We start from the raw sequence: 21,985 nt of genomic DNA, 5'->3' as shown, positions 1-21,985 counted from the left end.
TGGAAAATGTCTGTAAATACTTATGGCTAGGCATTGTCAGTCATAGATGGGTAACTACGTACAAGTTACGTAAAATGCGCGTATGCACCTCATTAACCTGAATAACTTTTATCTTTAGCTAATGAATTTGTATATCGGTGATCATTATACCTACTATACTTGTCCTACTTTAAGAGACGTTCAGTATTTATTTATGAAAGATATTTTAACATAACAAAAATACATATTATTCATATATTATGCCTTGAACCTTAACTAACCATTAATATATATTGTTAACAACATTTTTTTTATTTTACGCGTTATTATTTTTATATCTTAGCCTACTGACTTCGACGCCAATGAGAAATGATAAAAATACTTTAATGAGAAAAGTACAAAAGAAAAAAATGTGATCAGTTGATTTTGACATCTGTCACATGAAGTACTCTGCAGTCAAAGGTGTCAAATGTCACTATCATTTGTCATTTCTCCAAAGGAAATACTATTTAAGTTTATCACCGGGAATCCTTTTTTACAATAAAATTTAAAAAACTTCATGACGACCTATATTAAAAATGTCGTCGGCCAGTAGAGATTCTTTTGCTGATCTAAAGGTAATTATATGTTCAATATCATACTTATATATTAGGGTGGAGTGAAAATTATTTTTTTTCGTATTGTTATCGGAATATCTGTAAAAAGTTGCTGTTATTGTTCACAAATACACACACAAAATTTTATTTAGCACATAATAAATTTAGAGGTGCCCCCAACATCATGAACTCTAGGGAAATTTGCAAAATATTGTCAAAAAGCACCAACGTCTAATATTGTCATATTACCGTTAAATAATATTATATAAAAGAATACAAGGAATTTATATGTATGGCAGAAAAGATAAGACTTTAGTTTGTATTCAGAAGGAAGGCAAATTTTATAGAAAAAGAGTAACAGAAGACCATTATGTGATTTTATCAGAGCCAGGAAGTAATTATTTCGGGCATGTTACGTGTGAGTCGGGAACTGCTAAAAGTATTAAAACTATCATAATAAATCATTTGAGAACAAAATCGGTGGAATTGGATAAAATAGTGGTTGTTGGTTGCGATGGTACAGTCTTGAATACAGGTTTCAAAGGAGGTGTTATTCATTATATGGAGGTATTCCTCCATATAATGAATAACACCTCCTTTAACTTAACAAACCATTACAACGGTTTGTTTGCCAGTTACATTCGAATGAGTTACCATTGCGACATCTTTTATTGCATTTGGATGGAAAAACTACAGGGCCTAAATGCTTTTCAGGTCCTATTGCATCTGAATTACAAAAATGTGAATCAATGCCAATTGTTCAATTTACCATCATTCCCTGCATATTACCTGAAGTTGCTAGAAATGACTTGAGCACCGACCAAAAAGCTTCCAACATTTAAAGTGACTGCTTTAAATTTGGATGCAAAAGATTACACTGATCTAATTATGTGGCAAGACTGTAAGGTAACTGAGCCACCTCTGACTTCCAATTTATCTGATGAAGCCTTGAAAGAGATTGTCAAAAGTGGTTTGATTACATGTCAAACTATTAAAGATTTTAAAGGTGGTAGAAACCTTTGTGGTTCGACTCCGGCGGCACCACCGCCACACCTATTTCTACCTAATAACAGCAGTGTTAAGCGCTGCTGTGTTCCGGTTTGAAGGGTGTGGAAAGGGAGACAGACTTTTCCGAGGAGTTCCAGCTTAGTCCTTAGGGGTAGCGGCGCATCTGTCGCCGACCTCAGGTAGGAATATGTAATCCTTTCTGGGGTTGATTACAGATGTCCATGGGCGGCAGTAGCCACTTACCATCAGGTGGACTGCATGCTTGTCTGCTACTCCTATATTATAAAAAAAAAAAAAAAAATCCCTGCCATACCCAAGCCGTAGAGCGCTGTATCCAATTGGTGACCGAAGCGTCAAGTGCAGTTTGTGGAGAAAAAAAACGAGACGGTTTTATAAGGGCAAGACTATTATCACTCCAGCAAACGCCTAATTTTAAAACAAAAAAACAATTTAACATCGAATAATGTACTATTTCTGATTTGTTTAATTCCCTGATAAGACTTTCTTTTACTTTTCTTGATTAAAAATATTTAAACTACTGATCAGGCTTTTATTTAAAGTATCACAATGTAGTTTGTTTAATAATATACTAGAAAAATACTATCATTAAAAATTAGATCAGTGTTTTTCAAAATTCTGTATTTTTCAAATTTTTAATTGGGTTGGGGCACCTCATAACATTAAGACAAGTAAATAATATTTTGTACGCTGAATTTACTCATTAAAAGGCAACTTTTTACCGCTCTTCCATCTAAAAAAAAAAGAAAAATAAAATTTCATACATTTTCACTCCACCCTATTATATATTTCATATTTATGTTAACTAAACTAAAAGCCGTATGAACATATCGTTTGCCTACAATATGTTTTCCCAGTCGCATTTATTCTACAAAAATGTTATGGTTGTACTTCTATTTTAGGCGTGAAGGGTTTAAAAATAAAGATATACACACATACGACGAGTCGGTACGACTTATTTATTCTTTATGAACCTTACATAAAAAATACAGGAATTAAAGATGTATTTAAGCTATTAACGTTCACTCACAGCAAATGGACTAGTCAGAAAAACGATGAAAACGGTTGACAGGATTAAAATGGCCTGAGATTGGCCACAAAATATACTACCCTTAAGGACTATTTCGGAATGCCTCATATGAGCCTCTCATTTATTATCCTTCAAACCAGAGAGGACCACTGCTTATTACTGATTATTAGGGAAAAAATAAATTTTTTTGAAGTTACACCATGAAGGGTTTAACTCAACATAAGACTGATAGAAAACTTATTAGCTTATTCCAATAAAAATATAAATATTTCAGATCCCAGAGCCACCCATAGGAGAAGACATCGATGAACATGCAAAGAGTTACTTGCAGCAAGCAGAAAAATTGTCTATTCACTTATGGGAAAGGTTACAAACCCACTGGCCTACCAAACTTGATAATAAGACCATTTACAACTATGAAGATTATGATATTCATAGTACCCTACAGGTAAATTATATACACATTATCTAACCTGAAATATTTTTACTTATTATTGAAATTTAATAAGAAATGTTAAAATACATAACATGGATAAATATGCCAATATTTTCTAATGTTTCCTAATTTCAAAAATATGTTTTAATTTTCTAAAAACTACTATGTCCTAGCTTCCCAGAGACATGACCACAGGCGAGATAATAAGTGTCGATGAGCTTGAAGAAATTGATCTACCGGTTGAAGATGATGAAGAGAATCTCTCAATGACACGACCACCACTGCCAACGAGCGTGGCCACCAGAGGCACAACTACACAGAACCCATTCCTACCAGCAGGGTTTGAAGAGGAACTCTTAAAGCTGCAAGAGAAGTCGGTTCAAGAGATCACATTGGATCTTGATAATAATGAACCGGGGAAACTGTTTGGTGAAGGTATGCCATATTATAGTGTTATATTTAATTCACTAATTTATTTGTATTGAAATTAATGTGTATTGAAAGATGGTAGAACCAATACGGTTTGACAAAGAGTACTTATTAGAGAAAAGTAATGTAGCTGTCAATATATAAGTGCCTCTAAGGCCTATACAAATACGTAAGTATATTTAATTATTGACTTCAGGCAGACTGCATGCTCATTTGTGTGTACCAAATCTAATGAATTATACCTAATTATAGGTTAATCAATTATAGCTTAAATTAATTAAGCTATACTTAGCTATTTGCTTGGCTTTTAACTGCATGAACACTCTAAAATAAAATTGTGTCTGCCTTTTCCCAAAACTCATGGAAACCTTCATTCAATATTTGATCATACTGATGGATTGGTGATTTCGTTGATATTCCTTATTGTGATAATGTTAGAGCATAATAATATTATTTATTAGCAGTGATAGCCTAGTGGTTGAAAAACTCCGCCTCTCGATCGAGGGGTCCGAGGTTCAAATATCAGGCACGCACCTCTGATTTTTCAAAGTTATGTGTGTATTAGAAATTAATTATCACTTGCTAAACGGTGAAGGAAAACATAGTGAGGAAACCTGCATACCTGAAAGATTTATAAAAAAAAATCTCAAAAGTTTGTGACTATACGCACTTGGCCACTACGGTGGACTATGGCCTAATCCTTCTCATTATAAGAAGAGACTCGTGCCCAGCAGTGGACCAGTAATGGGTTGATGATGATGATGATTATTATTTTTCCCTTTCAGCTTTAATAACTTCCTTGCCGGATTCAGAGCATACAGTCTTATTTGCTGAAGATGGGTTCACACTTCTGACTGAGGAAGAGAAACAGGCAAGAATAGAAGCAAAAGAGGCTGAGACCAGAGACATAGAGCTACCAGTCAACATTAATATAGAAGAAATGTTTGATAACAATGTGACTTCAGCAGGTACATAGAATTCAGTAGATTAATGATAGTCTGCCTATAGTCCGATTCATAATTAGGTGTCCAAGATGTAAACAAAGAAATGTCACTGTCAAAATTAACAAGAAACAAAAACTTTAACAAATACACACAATTTAACAAACGCGTTATGTAAACGAGAAAACATTCGAGTTCAATCACAATCACGAAAATAAATAATATAAACTACGAAACTTAAAACCTATTTCTGCCTAATAGCAGCAATGTTAGGCACTGCTGTGTTCCGTTTTGAAGGGTGTGGTAAGGGAGACATATTTTTCCAAGAAATGTTTTGGATTCCGATTGTGTTACCATTATCACATTTTAATTTTCTACCATAAACTTCGTTTTTTATTATTATTACTGTATGTAACGAAATTGGGATGATATAAATATTAGAAAATGTGAATTAATCTTAATTTATTTAGTTTACAATTTTATTATTGTTGTATTATTTTAATATCAACAAGAATAAGAAACTACCATTTGAAACATATTTTCTTGATAGGTTTGTTGTTTGTTTACACCTTACAACCTTTGTTTACATTTTGGACACCTAATTATGAATCAGACTATAGAATCTAAATTCTTAATTGTTACTTAGAGATTTATATTCAAGACAATAGTTGAAAAATAAACAGACATTAAAAAAAATTGTGCAGGGTGATAGTATAATCTTTTCAGAAGACATAATGTATACAAAATTAGAAACAAAATTTCAAAGCTCATAATATTAATTTAAATAAACTTTGCTCATGACTGCGGCAAATTGACAGATTTGAGTAGCAACACCATCTAATTTAAATATTTATAATTTCTTCAGTTAGAATAATGTCAATCATATTTATTTAAAATATTCTACCTTCTAATGTGCATACAAACATACTCACACATTATTTTTATATTTTTTTAGGTTTCTGGAAAGATGAAGATGAGCCACCCAACCAACAACCTAGCAAAGAAGAAAAACCAAAAGCAGTTATTGAAAATAACGCGGATGATGATAATTTCCTCCAGAGCACAATCATACAACCTCCAGTGGAATTACCAGAATTACCAGTACTGATGATAGGTAGTTATAATTTGTAATAGTAATACAGATGACCGGTGTTAGACCGGTGTTCTGTGTTTGACGGTGGTAGAACCCTGTGTGGTTCGACTCCAGCGGCACCACCGCCATGTATTTCTGCCTAATAGCAGCAATGTTAGGCGCTGCTGTGTTCCGTTTTGTAGGGTGTGGTAAGGGAAACATATTTTTCCGAGGCGTTCCAGCTTAGTCCTCAGGAGTAGCGACGCATCTGTCGCCGACCTCAGGTAGGAATATCTAACCCTATCTCAGGGGTTGATTACAGATGACCATGGGCGGCAGTAGCCACGTATCAGTGGCAGTAGTATCACATATACTGCTCGTCTGCTATGTATTAAAAACATATAAAAAAGTTAAATACAGTCAGTAGTGATGTTCATTGAATAGTTGTTCTATTAGTTGAATAGCTGGCAACAGAAAAACAATACTACTACTACCTAAGGCTTCTGAGAGCCTTTATGAATAAGTTTGAATACAGTCTTCGGTCCCTAACAATTTTCGTTTTACACAGGTGGACCTTCAATAAAAGTCGGGGTGACGTCTACCCAGTATGCAGAAGTCATAGATGTCACGCTACCAGTACCTGATTTCAGGGAGAGGATTAAAAATATGGCGCACGAGTTCCCATTCGAATTGGATAACTTCCAAAAACAGGTAAGAATGTATGGGGAATATATTATATCTAAATATTCTAGGTCTAAATATTGCCTTTCTTCTTCTGATTACATCTTAAGTTGCGATCATTTATATGTACACCCAAAAAGGGGTTACAGCTATAGTTTTTATGTAGCAGTCGATTTCTATGAGGTGATGGAAATATACAATTTCAAAGTAAACTGTAGCAAAATAAAAAAATATACCTAATAATATATCTACTACTTAAATAAATTATTAAAGATATTATTTCACATTTGATCTTTAATATAAAACAAAAAGCACTTCTTACATTACCATTATAGAAAATACTGATCTATTATAAAATATTGTCAAGTATAGTATAATGCATTAATTAATTATTTTATACAAACTATATTTTTTAATATTTAGGCTATAATAAAGTTAGAAGAAGGACATCACGTGTTCGTCGCAGCGCACACGTCAGCGGGCAAGACCGTAGTCGCCGAATACGCCATCGCAATGTCGAGGCGCAACTATACCAAGTAAGATTCGTCTATGCAATAAAAATAGCATAGTAAATAGTTCGCTATAACCACCAATACTAAAAGTAGCAAAGTTCATCTCCATGGTCCATTGGCCTCTACAGCCAACAATAACTTATGCAGCGATTAACCACTGGTGCGCTTAACCGCCCGGCTTTTAATTGAGGCTGTTAGAACCAGAGTAGCCTAACTACAAAAAACGATTTACAATATTAAGAAAAGTAAAAGTGTATAGTCCGCTCTGAAGGTGTTCCGAGCAGGTGTATTCATACAATTTGCTATGGCGACGCGATTCATTTCTATATTCAGAGCGGACTAGCAGTTTAACGCGGACTATAAAAAAAAATTACGAAAATACAGATAGGTTAAAAATCATTAAAATGCAGTTAGGCCACTCTGGTTCTAGCAGCCTCAATTGTGATTGTACGCACTTAACCGTCGTAAAATGATGAGCTGAAAGCCGCGCAATATGCCGCCTCTGCAGTGAACTGCTGCTGCCTGGGATAGGCCATATACCATATTTTCGATGCTAGCTGGGATGACCTAAGTCATCAGCTTATCTAATACTAGTAACATAGAACACATTAAAGACATTTGGTTCTACTATGTTTAAATTCTACCGATTCTGATCGCATATAAAAAATACTTACATTATTTTCTAGAGCAATCTACACATCACCGATTAAGGCATTATCGAACCAAAAGTACAACGACTTCAACAAAACCTTCGGGGAGGTTGGTCTTCTGACTGGTGACCTTCAGATCAACGCAACCGCCTCTTGCCTGGTGATGACCACCGAGATTCTAAGGTCTATGCTGTACTGTGGCTCTGACGTCACGAGAGATCTTGAGTTTGTTATATTTGATGAAGTCCATTATATTAATAATGCAGAGGTAAGTGTCTATTTAGTTTCACATATATATTACATATTGCATACGTAATGGGTTTTTTTACTTAACAACTATTATTTTGAGACTTCGTATTCATGTTAAAGCAGGTTTTATGTATTGATAAATATGTCTTGTAAAGAAATAGTTTTATCACTATCATCATTTAAGTTTTATCACTATCAATCCCAACTAGGGAATTGTCTTTTTATTTATTAATGGTTTCTACCAAAATCGACTTCGTAATTTCTTTAAGTACTAGCCGCATTGCTTATCGATTCCAATTTGGCCATTTACGGGCACCCCAAATTGGAGAACGGCCGCTTCTCAAGCATGGTCCTGTCGTAAGCTAACCTTTGTTTGCGAAACTTCTGAACCAGTATTTTATATTTTAGCGAGGCTACGTATGGGAAGAAGTGCTCATATTATTACCGGCTCACGTGGTGATAGTGATGTTGAGCGCGACGGTGCCGAACACGCTGCAGTTCGCGGACTGGGTGGGGCGGACCAAGGGCCACAAGGTGTACGTGGTCTCCACGCCCAAGCGGCCGGTGCCGCTCTGCCACTATCTGTACACAGGTGAGTGTGTTGTAGAGACAGTGATGTTGAGCACGACGGTACAGAATTTCGAGTACATGGTTTTTATTTCTTTTATGTAGAATGATATGATACAAATTTAAAATATATTTTTTATATTTTGATAACACAGACAGGCACTTTTATTTGTTTTCTTTGAATAAATATGTAGGTATAGTAACTTCATAATTGAAAATTAGGTTTGGAATCACTGCATTATAAAGATTTAAAACCGTTATGCGTTATAAAATGAATTTTACAAGTTATCTGTAATTTATTGCACTATGTTGCAGGTTCCGGTGGTAAATCCAAACACGAACGGTTCCTAGTATTAGACCAAGAAGGTAACTTCCAGCTCAGGGGGTATAATGAGGCAGTTGCAGCCAAGAAGGCAAGGGAGAACGATTACAAGAAGGGCTTTGGGCCAAAAGGTATTGCTTTTAATTTACATATGTAGATGGAAAATTCGTAAACACTATTTTCAGTTTAATTATTTTACAGGTCGTTCAATATTCATTCATTCATAAATTGATTCATTCCATATCACCACATACATACATAATACTCATATTTTTGTGTCAAGTTTATTAAAACAATTTGTAAGAATAGTTGCAAAATCGATATAAAATATTAGTAATGTTCTTGACTTACAGGTGGCAAGCAGTACATGAATCCAAAAGCCGAGCAGACCATGTGGGTGGCTCTTATAGATCATCTAAAAACCAACGACAAACTACCTGTAGTCGCCTTTACACTCTCACGTAATAGGTAAATGTAATAAATAACTTGGAGGTGGTAAAACCCTTTGTTGTTGTCCGGGGAGTACCGGGACAAGAGTAGGGCTACGGTATCCCCTGCCTGTCGTAAGAGGCAGTTAAAAAGGGGCTTCCGGGGTTGCGAGCGGCAAAAGTGGGAGCTCGAACCGCCCGGCCAGGGACCCCGAGATGGACGACGGTATGTGTGGTCGCATACCGTCGTACACACCGGACGGTATGGCGAATGTCAAGCTCACCTCGGTGGATCCCGACGGGGCAATGCGCTAAGAGGACTCCAGTTGCGTTCCTTTGGAGATCCCGGAGTCCTCTACGCAGCGCCGAGGACGGCCACCGGGGGGTTTTAGTGCGGTAAGAATCCCACATAACCCAGTGTCACTCCCACGGCATCACGTGCCTTTTGGAAGTTCCCCTCTTGAACAAAAAAAAGAACCTTTTGTGGTTCGACTCTGGCGGCACACCGCCACATATCTACCTAGAAACAGCAATGTTTTTGATGCTGTGTTTTTGTTTTGAAGGGTGTTATAAGGGAGACGTACGTTTCCGAGGCATTCCAGCTTAGTCCTTAAAGGGTAGCGGTGCATTTATGGCCGACCTCAGGCAGGAATTTAATAGGGGCTGATTACACATGTCCATGAGTGGCAGTAGCCACCTACCATCAGCTGGACTGCATGCTCGTCTGCTATTCTAATATAATAAAAAAACAACTATTTTTATGAATACAGCTTGAATAGCAATGATAGCCTAGTGGTTGAAACTAGGCCTCGTAGTCGAAGGTTCGAGGTTCGAATTACAATGTAGTGGATAAGCAGGTATTTGTCTTGAACGCATACGTCACTACTGTCATAAGGTGAGTGCTAGCTAGCTAATATTGCTCTTCTTAATAAAATATAACACTTTTTATTGCAGGTGTGATCAAAATGCAGAGAATTTGATGTCGGTGGACCTCACGACTGGCAAGGAGAAGAGTCACATCCGATCATTCTTCAATAGATGCCTCCAGAGACTGAAGGAACCTGATCGTAGACTCCCACAGGTATATAGAGGCAGGAGTGGGCATACTTTTAAGCGTTGCTATATGAGGATTATTCAAATATTAGGAGACATATTTATCAGAGTCATTCCAATTTAGTCCTCAAGGATATGAACGCATCTGGGACTTAAAGTTAGCTAACACTTACTACTACCCGAATGTTATGAAGCGTGGGGTCCTCCATTTATCAGTTTCGAAAAGCGCCCCACACTTTTTCCACAATTATACTTTTTACTGTTCCTTAATTGATTCTTAGATTGAAAATTATTTTCTACTTTTTAGTAATTATAAAAGCGTCTTTTTTAGTTTTTTGAACTATAATTATTTATTAATTTTTAGTATTTGTTGTTATAGCGACCACCATTATGCATCGTTTGTAAAAAAATCAAGTGTCTATCTATTACGATTTAAGGGATAAAGCCCAGTGACACACGAACAGACCGTGGAGGGTTTCGTTTTAACCTTTGAGTAAGGAATCCTAAAAATCATTCTACAAGAGGGCATTATAGATATATTTCGGAACATTTGAGTTATAAGGAAATAACATTATTAATTTTTAAACTAAAAATCACGCTATAAAAGTTCTTGAAACTAAAAATCAATAATTATTTTCAATCTAAACTTGCGATGAACTTTGTCTAAGGTGCTTGAACAATCTCGCCTCGAAAATCATTAATCCTGAGGATGTTGATAAGGACAATGGTACAAAATTATTAAAATCGTGTATTGTCATCGGTTTTTGATAATTAAACCGAACGTTCAAAGTGGATAGAAATCAGGTTGAAAGATTCCGTTACTGTTACGTACATACATACATACAACCCAAGCTAATAAAAGCGTGTTAAAAAATAGACGGCATTTGTTTATTAGCATTCCAAATATTTGCGTGTGACAAATGCGGAAAGGATATTCTGTTTGAGTATTTAAATAAAGATGTCATATAATAATTAATAGCATATCTTTTCAGATTATTCGCTTGCAAAGGGTCTTAGAGAATGGCATAGGTGTTCATCACAGCGGTATACTGCCATTGTTGAAGGAAATTGTTGAAATGTTATTCCAGTCAGGACATGTAAGTATTTTAGTTATTTATTTGTAATAAATGTAAGGAATTCTACTTATACAGCAATGTTTGTAAATGACTGAATATAATTTATTTTCCTTTTTTTTTAACAAAATGAAAAGATTCATAAGTATCAAAAAGTTTAGTTTGTGGCAAAGCATCATACCTTTCTGGCGTGTAGGTCGGTGGGAGGGTTCCGGGTTTGATTCGTAGCCAGACAACTAACTGATGAAGTTAGAATTCTATCCTGGGTTGGACTTTTCGTGTATTCCTTTTAGAGTTTCATTTTGCTCACGACACAGGAAAAGTCTTAGTATGAGATTATAGGTATAGAAAGAGTTATTATTTTTTTGTTTCTAAAATTCACTTCACGAAAGGTGATATTTTCATAGTTTAATTACTGTAGTATCACCGCCATGAAATGCCATAGAAGTCTTGCCTCCTACGAGTATTTCTCCTTCTACGAGTATTATCCTCGTATTCATAAGCTGCAAGAAATAAATTATTTATTTATTTATTTATTTATTTACATGCCAACAGCAACATACACATTACATTATATAGTACTTCGTAGTAAACTATATAGTCCGATTCATAATGAGGTGTCCATAATGTAAACAAAGGTGTTGACCTATCAAGAATACGTTTCAAATAATAGTTTCTTATTTTTGACGATATTAAAGTAATGCAACGATAATAAAATAATAATTTACATAAATTAAGATCAATTAATATTTTTCAATATTTATATTAACTCAATTTCATTCTATACAGTAATAATAATAAAAAACAAGGTTTATGGTAGAAAATTAAAATGTTATAATGGTAACACGATCGGGATCCAGAACATTATTTGTGCCGCCGTTTTTAAGTTTCGTAGTTGATGTTATTCATTTTTGTGATCGTGGTGAAAATCTAATGTTTTCTCGTTTTCATAGCGTGTTTGTTAAATTGTATGTAGTTATTAAAGTGTTGCTTTTTGTTGGGTTTGTTAAAGTTTTAGTTTCTTGTTAATTTGTTAAGGTTTACAATACCTGTAATCGTATTTTGACAATGACATTTCTTTGTTTACATTTTGGACACCTAATTCTGAATCAGACAATAGTATTCATAATAATAAAGTTCGTATGAGTGCCAATTATAGGCATGAACAACGTTTATATATTAGTTATGTTAAATTAAGTTAAGTTATGTATGATACACGTCAGGTGAAGATCCTGTTCGCGACGGAGACGTTCGCGATGGGCGTGAACATGCCGGCGCGCACGGTGATCTTCGACGAGGTCAGCAAGTACGACGGCGTGGCCTCGCGCACGCTCGTGCCCGCCGAGTACATACAGATGGCGGGCAGGGCGGGCCGGCGGGGTATGTTGGTGCAATTTGTTATAGGCCGTGCCAAACTTCTAGTCCGCTCTGAAGTTGAAGTTGAAGTTTGAAGGTGGGAGAACTCTTTGTGGTTCGACTCCGGCAGCACCACCGCCACACCTATTTCTACCTAATAACAGCACTGTTAGGCGCTGCTGTGTTCCGGTTTGAAGGGTGTGGTAAGGGAGACAGACTTTTCCGAGGCGTTCCAGCTTAGTCCTCAGGGGTTGCGGCGCATCTGTGGCCGACCTCAGGTAGGAATATTTAATCCTATCTGGGGTTGATTACAGATGTCAATGGGCGGCAGTAGCCACTTACCATCAGGTGGACTGCATGCTCGTCTGCTACTCTTATATTATAAAAAAAAACGTTGTTGTAGGTGTAGTCAGAGAGCCAATGCGGTCGAACACAGCTACAAGCATATACTCCGTAGCAACGTAAGGGCACACTAACGCAGCTACGTACCCGCGGGCGAGAGCGAGCAGTGGAGGGTGCCGGGGGTCCCGCGTTGTCTTTGTCCCGCTAATATTTACAATTTGCTGTTGCGACGCTACTCGTTTCTATATTCAGAGTGGACTAGAAGTTTGGCGCGGACTCTACTTAACTTACCTTGTTTGTTTGTTAGTATGTGGACACAAATTGAATATTACACAAGTTAATCCCAATCCAGTGGTAAATGATAAACTTGATGAGGTCTTTAAAATCCAATATGGCGGTCGATGCGAAGTTTTAAACAATATTTTATGCTCCCCACATTCAATTATTTTTTTATATGCCTCCATCTTTAAATCTTCGAACAAACCAACAATGATAACAATTAACATTGCCCTGATTTTGAAGTCTTTGTCCGGTTGTATGTTTATGTATCTCATATCATGGCTCTTAAAGGAATCAAATTTAATGAACTGTTTTATTGTAAAACTTAAAATAATCGAGATTACCTTACCTACGTCTCATTAGTTTCTAAGTATGCTAACTTATATAATTTGAATGCTCACAGGTCTTGACAAGACAGGCACAGTGATAATTCTGTGCAAGGACGAAGTCCCTGACCAGATGACGCTGAAGGGCATGATGCTGGGCATCCCACAGAAGCTGTCCTCACAATTTAGATTGACCTATGCTATGATACTAAGTCTTTTACGGTAAGTTACAATACTAGGAAATACGGTTTGCGATGCTTATTGACTTAATCGGTTTTAATATTCAATCTATTCATGTTGCGCTTCCCAAAATTCGAAATTTGACAATTGCTACCTACGCTAGTTATCTATAGATACGTTCAAAACGTATTAATCAAGGTTTTGCCTAAACTACTGAAGCTAGAATCATGAAATTTGGAATATAGCTTCATTTTATAATGTAGATGCGCACTAAGAACGGATTTTTTATATTCCACCGTTAAGGGGGTTAAATAGGGGTTGAAAGTTAGTATAAAAGTCCGCCAATTTTAAAGCAAACTCGTTAATTATAATAATTATTAATCTATATGTTTGCCTGGCAAGTTCGAAACTTGACAAGATATTATTAAATTTAGATCTTATGCAGCAACAAAAATAGTAAGATCGTTTATTTATAACTTTAGTAACAAAAGGACGTTGGGTCTATAAATTAGTAAAATTACAAAGAATCTGAATAATATGGCGTATACGTTATGATTGCGATTGAAATCATTTATTATCATAATTATTATTTATAATTAGAGTTGTACTGTGTAGTAATACAAATCTAGAAGCGTTCTACCATCTATTGGATCTTTGTTCCTTGTCTATCTGCCTGAAGAAGTTAATTGTTTCTTTTTAGAGCAGCAACGGTAACAGTGCTGGGTATGATGAAGCGTTCGTTCCGCGAGTTCGACCAGATCTGTCAGGTGGATAAAAACAAGAAACAATTGGAACTAGCAGAGAAAGAATACGAGAAGAAGTGCAGCATTCCCCTAGCACCCCACTTAACCCCGTTGACAACGTTCTATGATGCGGTCACAGCGTACATAGGCGTGTTGAACGAGATCATGCCCATATTGCTCACTCAGCCGAAGGTTGCGAAGGAGTTGGTTGCGGGGAAAGTAATTGTGTTCTCAGCTGGGCCATATATTAATCAGCTGGGGATATTGTTGAATACTACTGGTAAGTCAATTTTATGAGATTATTTGTCTCAAGATCAATTGTTATGCGGTCGCTGTGGTTCAAATAGATTGAAAAACTCAAATGAGATATTTTATCGATAATTTTCATTCTATTAAACACCAAAAGGAAATTTGGAACTTTCAGCGACCTTTATTCGACCTAAAATGAAGTTTGAATTAGGCTATTTAGTAACTTCCTTAAGTACCTTTAAGTTTTAAGTAGTTATGTACGCCCTTGCGTATTTACGTTAGGCAGCACCGGATCTTCATTTTTTTTAGGCGGGGCCAAAACTAAAAAATGCCGCCCCCGACCACTTTTTATTTTAACCGCACAATATCTACGCGTCTCGCGAATTTCAATGTTCATGCGTAATGTTGGTCAAAGTTAAGTAAATGATGAGTTGTCCATCTTCTTAATATATATAACTCAAAGGTGACTGACTGACATAGTGATCTATCAACGCACAGCTCAAACCACTGGATGGATCGGGCTGAAATTTGTCATGCAGGTAGATGTCATGACGTAGGCCTCCGCTAAGAAAGGATTTTTATCAATTCTACCCCCAAGGGGATAAAATAGGGGATGAAAGTTTGTATAAATCTTCTTAGTTAATAATATTACTTCGTAACGCGAGCGAAGACGCGGGCAAAAGCTCGTTTATAAGGTGTGAATTTAGCCGCCCTCTGAACTTGCCGCCCGGGGCATAGGTTCTGACGTTAGGATAATTCAATTTTTTAAAGGTATTTTAAGGTCTGTCTGAGGTTCGACACGATATAAACGTCATTATTTTGCCTTTTCCAAAATATAATGATTACAGGTCCCCGACTGACCCCATACAAGGTACTAGCTCTGGACACTGTAGAGAAAGACACCAGTAACTACAAGTTCGATGTAGATGAAACCTGGTATCGATGCCTCAGCTTCTCTGCGCAGCATGATTATATAGGTATATCTCTTTCTTTATAACATGATTATAATGATCATTCTGTCAAATAAGCAATTGACAAATAATTGTTTTTAAAAAATAGATACAATTGCGATAATTAACCGGCTTACACATATTAAATGTGTTAATTTCATTACTAATTAAATATATGTATGCACGAAGATGACCAAATAAAGCAAATAATGTTATTCCAACTGAATCTTTAGGAATACAAGGACATCTTCGTTTAAACAAAAAATACTACAAAAAAATAATTGTTTTTGTAGTATTTTTTGCTTTTTTTAAATCCCTAAATGAAAAAGAGACGGCATATTCTGATGGCGAGCATTTAGTTATGGGCAAATCAAGTCTTTTTATGATAAAAGTAGCGAACAAACGTACAGTTCACCAGTATGGGGCGACTACCGAAGGATAGATAAAAAATTTAGGCCGCGAGCAGAGCGCGGATAAAAGCTAATAGATACGTATTAATATATTTTTCTCTCATTTCAGGCACGGATGAAAGCACCATCAACCATACAATTTTGTGTATAGCGTCAAAGAACATAATATCGATTACCAAAACGAATTTCAAAATTGATCCCAATATCATTATTAAAGATTGGGAGAATAGACAAATTCCAAGGTAGTTTTGTCCGCTTTCTAAGTAATTAACAACTTAAGTATATACTAATAACTTAGTTAAAGTTATCAATGGTAAGTGTAAGACATACACTCTCTATAAAAGTCACTATAAAAAGTCAAATGGAAAGAAATAACATATATACCTATACATAGATACCTTCATTGGCAAATCAGCCAACTCTACTGTTTGAAAAAAGGTTTTTTTTTATTTATTTTGATAGTAAATGGCGTTGAACGAAATGGAAGTAAATAAAAAGAAATGCTTTTTAATTGTAAAAAAAATATGTTCTGGACTGAATTTTTTAGACAATCCACTTGCAATATAATTGTCGACATATAATTCGACTTAAAATACTATTCATTTATTAACCAGCTCGGTGAAGGTCGTCTTACATCGAAATCTTAGACCATGGGGGTTACTACCATCTCTTAAAACAATATTATTTTAATCATACTTTTACTTTTTTGCAGGAAATTTAACTTTTTAAGAAAAATATGGCATTTTCAGTTGGTTTTATACAATGGATAAGCGAAAAATTAATAAGGGTTTAAGTTTGTTCAACTGTGTATGACGGAATATTTTACTGTTTTAAGGAGGAAATAAAACTTTCCTAAACTATGATGGCTTTTAAAAGATGGTTGTAGGCCCCCATATATTAACATGCAGCAATATAGGGCGTAGTTAACTACATGTAGTTATGATTACATTGTAGTTAACTACTTTTAATCGTAACCTTTAACTACAGTAGTCTACTACATGTTACATACATAGTTATTAATTTGATTGCTGCTATCTAACTATTGATTATTTGAATTGTATGAACTTATATTTTGCAATGAAATAAAACATGGAATAAGAGTACAGCCTGTAAAGCCACCCGAGTTAAAACCCGAAGGTGTGGGTTCGATTCCCGGCTATGGTCTGTTTGGTGGTTGTGAAATGAAAAGTAATCGTATAATCGTTATTGCAACTACAATTATTATTAGTAGTTAGTAATCAAAACGTTTAACTACTTTTTACGATTACTTTTTGTAATCTGTAGTTTTAATTTCTGATTACTATATGTTCTATATACTATATGTAGTCGATTAATAATAATTATTATTAATCGTATTCATCGACTAATGCCATTCAGGTATTATAATTCAATTGGTAACAAATTTTAATTTATGTCTTTTCATATAATTTTGATGATTTTTTGCAAACCTCATACAGGTAGAACACACTGGACTGTAATATGTCCATAATATCTGTGTAATAACTGTGTTCTAGCAAATAAAGAATTTGAATTTGCATTTGTAATCGTAGTTAGTAATCCGTACTTAGATTTCATATTGCTCAACACTGTCATGCAGGTTCCGCGACGCCCCAGTGGGTTCGAGCTGTGCCAGTGCAGTACAAGAGCTCCTACGGCTATCGCACGCGGTTCGTAGCGGTGCCACTACATTAGATTACGTCAGCCTCACGCACTCTCTCGCAGTCACCGACGGGGAGATACTCTCTGCCTTGGACAAGATGAAGATGCTAGAGGTCAGGTTATGTCTGCTATTGGTTAAGTTTCTTGAGACTTTTTTTTGTCAAAAAAGGGGAAATAGGCACCTTTATAAATCACAAACTGGTAGATAGAAAAGGTATCCATTATATCGACGGGCATTGAATGTTACAAAAACGTGACGAAGGTGGTAAAAAACCATCTTCACACTATTTTTTTTTAGTTTTTTTTATTTAAAATATAGGAGTAGCAGACGACCATGCTGATGGTAAGTGGCCACTGCAGCCCATACACATCTGTAATCAACGCCAAATAGGATTAGATATTCCTACCTGAGGTCAACCACAGGTGCACCGCTGCTCCTGAGGCTTAAGCTGGAACGCCTTGAAAAAGTATGTTTCCATTTGCAACACTATCAAATCAATTCCTTCATTCACCTTGTCTGACATCTTTCGATGAACTTTACACACAAAAGTATATAAAACGTAATTATTTTACAGGCGCAAATACAATCGGTAAAGAAGACAACGGACATAGCGAACTTCAAAGCGGAGTTCGCAATCGTATACGAACGAAAACAGTGCGAGCGTATCCGCGACAAATACAGGCATTTGCTGTCCCACGAGAACCTAGCTCTGTACCCCGACTACCAAAGACGACTGCTAGTGTTACGCGAACTGAACTATATAGATGAACGAGACGGAGTTATTCTTAAAGGGCGTGTCGCTTGCGGAATGGGAACGAATGAACTGATCATATCGGAGTTGGTGTTCCGTAATGTGTTCACTCACCTGATTCCAGCGGAGATAGCCGCTCTGCTCAGCTGTTTCGTATTTCAAGCTAAAACCAACGTGGAGGCACAGTTGACGCCGAAATTGGCGGAATGCGTGCGAACTATTGAGGAAATTGATGCGGAAATAACGCAGCTGGAATCTAGATACCTGGTAACTTTTATCATTTGTTTCTCCATTTTTTTAACCGCTAAATGATCGCTAACTTTATGAAACAACGTTATCAGTAGCCTTTTCTTAATATAATTTTTGTTTGTGGGCTTGGTTTTTTTCTAATTCTACGTGATTTTAGATCCCGATAATATAACGAACTGTATCTCATTCTCAGTTTCGGTCTCTAGTGTCTAATTTTAAGATCTAGTCTCTAGGCTGGGACGAGCTTCATGAAGACAATCAAACAGACTAAACGAAGGGTAAACGATATTATAAATTGACTGCTAAAATCTATTAACTTTTTAACGATCAGATTTATCCGATTTACTTTGAAACTTCGTTGACATAGTTCACCTCTTGGTTCGTTACTGAGTTCTCTGACTCTGCTCTAACTCTCTTTATGCTTAACTACTGGATCTCTTCCCACGTCTGAGAGAGGCCAATATACTCCATCATGCTCCTTTAAAGCTCCTTGGAACCTGGGTTTATTAAAATAACTTTATATTTTAGGTGGAACAATTCGAAGGTTCTGACAGACTGAACTTCGGGCTCGTAAGAGTGGTGTATGAGTGGGCGCTGCAGAAACCCTTCGCAGACATAATGGACCTCACGGATGTACAAGAGGGCATCATTGTGAGGTGCATCCAACAGTTGCATGAGGTATTGGATTCGATTCTTTATTTAGATAACTAATATTGTATTGTATTTATTCTTATTAACATTCGTCGTCAACCTTACTACATTAATGGTGGGTACGGATTTCTTTATAAAATGACAAATATTTTGATTAAAGTTCACTTGTTGTGTTCCATTCACTGTGTTGTATTCACTGTTGTAATCTAGTGCAGATTCGTGGTATTTACACGCTTTCAGAACTATTTAAATAAATCTTAGTTATGTCGACACTTAATAAATTATTGTGTGTAAAATTACAAAGCTACCTTCATCGGATATGTCTGTCTGTCAAACGACTCATTAAATGATAATGATCGATGATAAAACTGTCCTAGCCACATTAAAATACTTTTACACGGTTTTATCATACAAAGGACCGTCTAAATTTAAATAATTAAAGTGATTAAAATTAGTGAAGAGGTATAATAAACAGACACTATTTAATAAAATCAGATAGGCATATTTTAATACTTCATACTATCCTTTCGTTTCTCTGATGCACATAAAGAGTTGCTCATAAAGATTGCACATGAAGAGCATTTCTCATAATTCTCACATCTCTCTGAATGCATGCAATTCTACATACACTAATAAAAATGTTTTTTTAAAGCTGTTAGTCGACGTAAAAGACGCAGCGGTGGCGATCGGAGATACGAAATTGCAAGCGAAGATGACTGATGCGTCCGTTGCCATCAAGAGGGACATCGTGTTTGCCGCCAGTTTATACACCACTGGGAAAGATGCTTTGTCCTAACGAAACCCAGCTAAAGTCTTAATTCATAATGTGGTGTCCAAAATGTAAACAAAGAAATGTCACTGTTAAAATTAACAAGAAACAAAACTTTAACAAATTCTACAAAAACCGAAAACTTTAACTATACACAATTTGACAAACGCGCTATGAACACGAGAAAGCATTCGAGTATGATGACAATCACGAAAATGAATAATATCAGCTACGAAACTTAAAAATGACGGCACAAGAAATGTTTTGGATCCCGATTGTGTAACCATTATCACATTTGATTTTTCTACCATAAAACTTGTTTTTTTATTATGACTGCATGGGGACGAAATTGAGGTAATATAAATATTAGAAAATGTTAATTAATCTTAATTTATTTAGATTATTATTTTATTATTGTTATATTACTTTAATATCGTTAAAAATAAGAAACTAACCTTGAAACGTATTTTATTGCTAGGTCAACCTTTTTTTGCATTTTGAACATCTAATTATGAATCGGACTATATGTTTATGTTAATATTTATTTTGCTTTTTTATACCTTTTATTTATGTACACAAAATAAAAAAAACATACATGAAGCAAGATTACAAGGTGGTACGATATAAAAAGTATTTATACAATGTGAGGCTAAAATAGAACATAAAGGGATACACCATTGCGTGTCAAGATATATGAAATTATCCTATTTTAAGGGCTCTGCACTCAGAAGAATGATCCTTTTGAGGTTTCCGTACCCACAGAGTAAAAACGGAACCCAATTGCTAAACCTCCGCTGTCTGTCCGTCTGTCACAGTGCTCTATCTCTGGGACCGTAATAGATAGACACTTGAAATTGTATCACAGAACATGTATAACGATAGCCACTAAAAAACAAACATTAAAAATTTAAAAAAAATCGAAAATAATTGCAGGTCGCCATGTAAAAAACCGCTATTTTTCGGCGTTTTTCGATTATCTATTCAACCATAATATATAGAGAGTTCAAATTCTCACAATGCATTCACTTTTATAGCTGTTATGATACCAAATACTCAAAAAATGAAGATTTTGGTGGTACGGCACCCTCCATATGCGAGTTCGATACTTAAGAATACGCTTTAACTGGAATGCTTGCGTTATTTAAGAAAATAATATTGTTTGTACCACAGGATTGTACTTTATAATAGGCAATATGACATCAAAGAATCACTTTATGAACTATTTCAATTATTTGACGATGTTAACTTAAACTCCAAATCAAATGACGTCATGCCTTAGTAGTAGTTCAATATCTTGTTGTATATGCTTAGAGCTTAACAATCCATAGGCGTGACGTCACCAAGACTCCATGACCTCTCCATGCATTTCAGCAAACTTAATATTTTGCTAAAATGATGTTAATTTGAGACATAACATTAGAGGTGATTTCAAAATTAGTCATCATGCCTATTGTATTCCTAAACGTTTTGTCTAACAGTCAGCGAACTTCAGGCATGGCAAGAATTTTTTTATTTTATTTTTACATGCATTTTCACTGTAGTAACTATAAGGGCTGATATACAAAGTACAGTTGCCATGTGGTATATGTAGTACCTATAGAGTATGAAGCACTGAACTATGGTATTTGAACACTGAAATAACATTAAATACGTGTGCATATGCGACCGCTATCCATGTAGAGAATATGAATAGTATGTAGTATATTGTAGTATGGCAGAAATATAAAATATTAAATGTTCCTATGTAAGCCACCTTGTCACATAAAATGCGAAAGCGAATTGTTTCCCCAGCGAAATATGTCATATTCTTTCCACTCGGCCAGTGGCGTAACTATAGGGTTGTAAGACAGGCAAAATGCCTCGGACTCCCGGCCTGTCGGGGCCCTCGGCTCATGAGGCTGCAAGTTCAAAAGTGACCAAAAAAGTGTATAAATCAGCAAAAAAAAGGTTGCCAGGACAAAGCAATCACTAAAGTAGATTTCAGGTGTAAAGGTAAAGTAGACGCGCCAAACTTCTAGTCCGCTCT

General features: G+C 35.8%; 1 protein-coding gene across 1 annotated transcript; it reads left to right on the top strand.

The window, feature by feature from the left end:
- Positions 1 to 447: 447 nt before the first annotated feature.
- Positions 448 to 20,406, top strand: tst (superkiller complex helicase subunit twister). The gene is made up of 22 exons (XM_073073854.1): positions 448 to 596; positions 2,906 to 3,079; positions 3,241 to 3,502; positions 4,282 to 4,464; positions 5,393 to 5,551; positions 6,078 to 6,220; positions 6,614 to 6,726; positions 7,389 to 7,620; positions 8,010 to 8,193; positions 8,484 to 8,621; positions 8,844 to 8,958; positions 9,873 to 9,999; positions 10,964 to 11,068; positions 12,268 to 12,424; positions 13,425 to 13,569; positions 14,228 to 14,550; positions 15,368 to 15,496; positions 15,989 to 16,121; positions 17,477 to 17,651; positions 18,114 to 18,557; positions 19,068 to 19,217; positions 19,843 to 20,406. The coding sequence occupies exons 1-22, from the start codon at positions 558 to 560 to the stop codon at positions 19,984 to 19,986; spliced, it is 3,774 nt and encodes a 1,257-aa protein (XP_072929955.1). The 5' UTR covers positions 448 to 557; the 3' UTR covers positions 19,987 to 20,406.
- The last annotated feature ends 1,579 nt before the right edge of the window (positions 20,407 to 21,985 follow it).

The sequence above is a fragment of the Epargyreus clarus genome, unplaced genomic scaffold, assembly GCF_041222505.1.
Source record: "Epargyreus clarus isolate Ecla_fem2 unplaced genomic scaffold, WU_Ecla_fem_2.2 ptg000006l, whole genome shotgun sequence".
In the NCBI taxonomy this organism is placed as follows: domain Eukaryota; kingdom Metazoa; phylum Arthropoda; class Insecta; order Lepidoptera; family Hesperiidae; genus Epargyreus; species Epargyreus clarus.
This window is presented reverse-complemented; position numbering and strand designations above follow the sequence as displayed.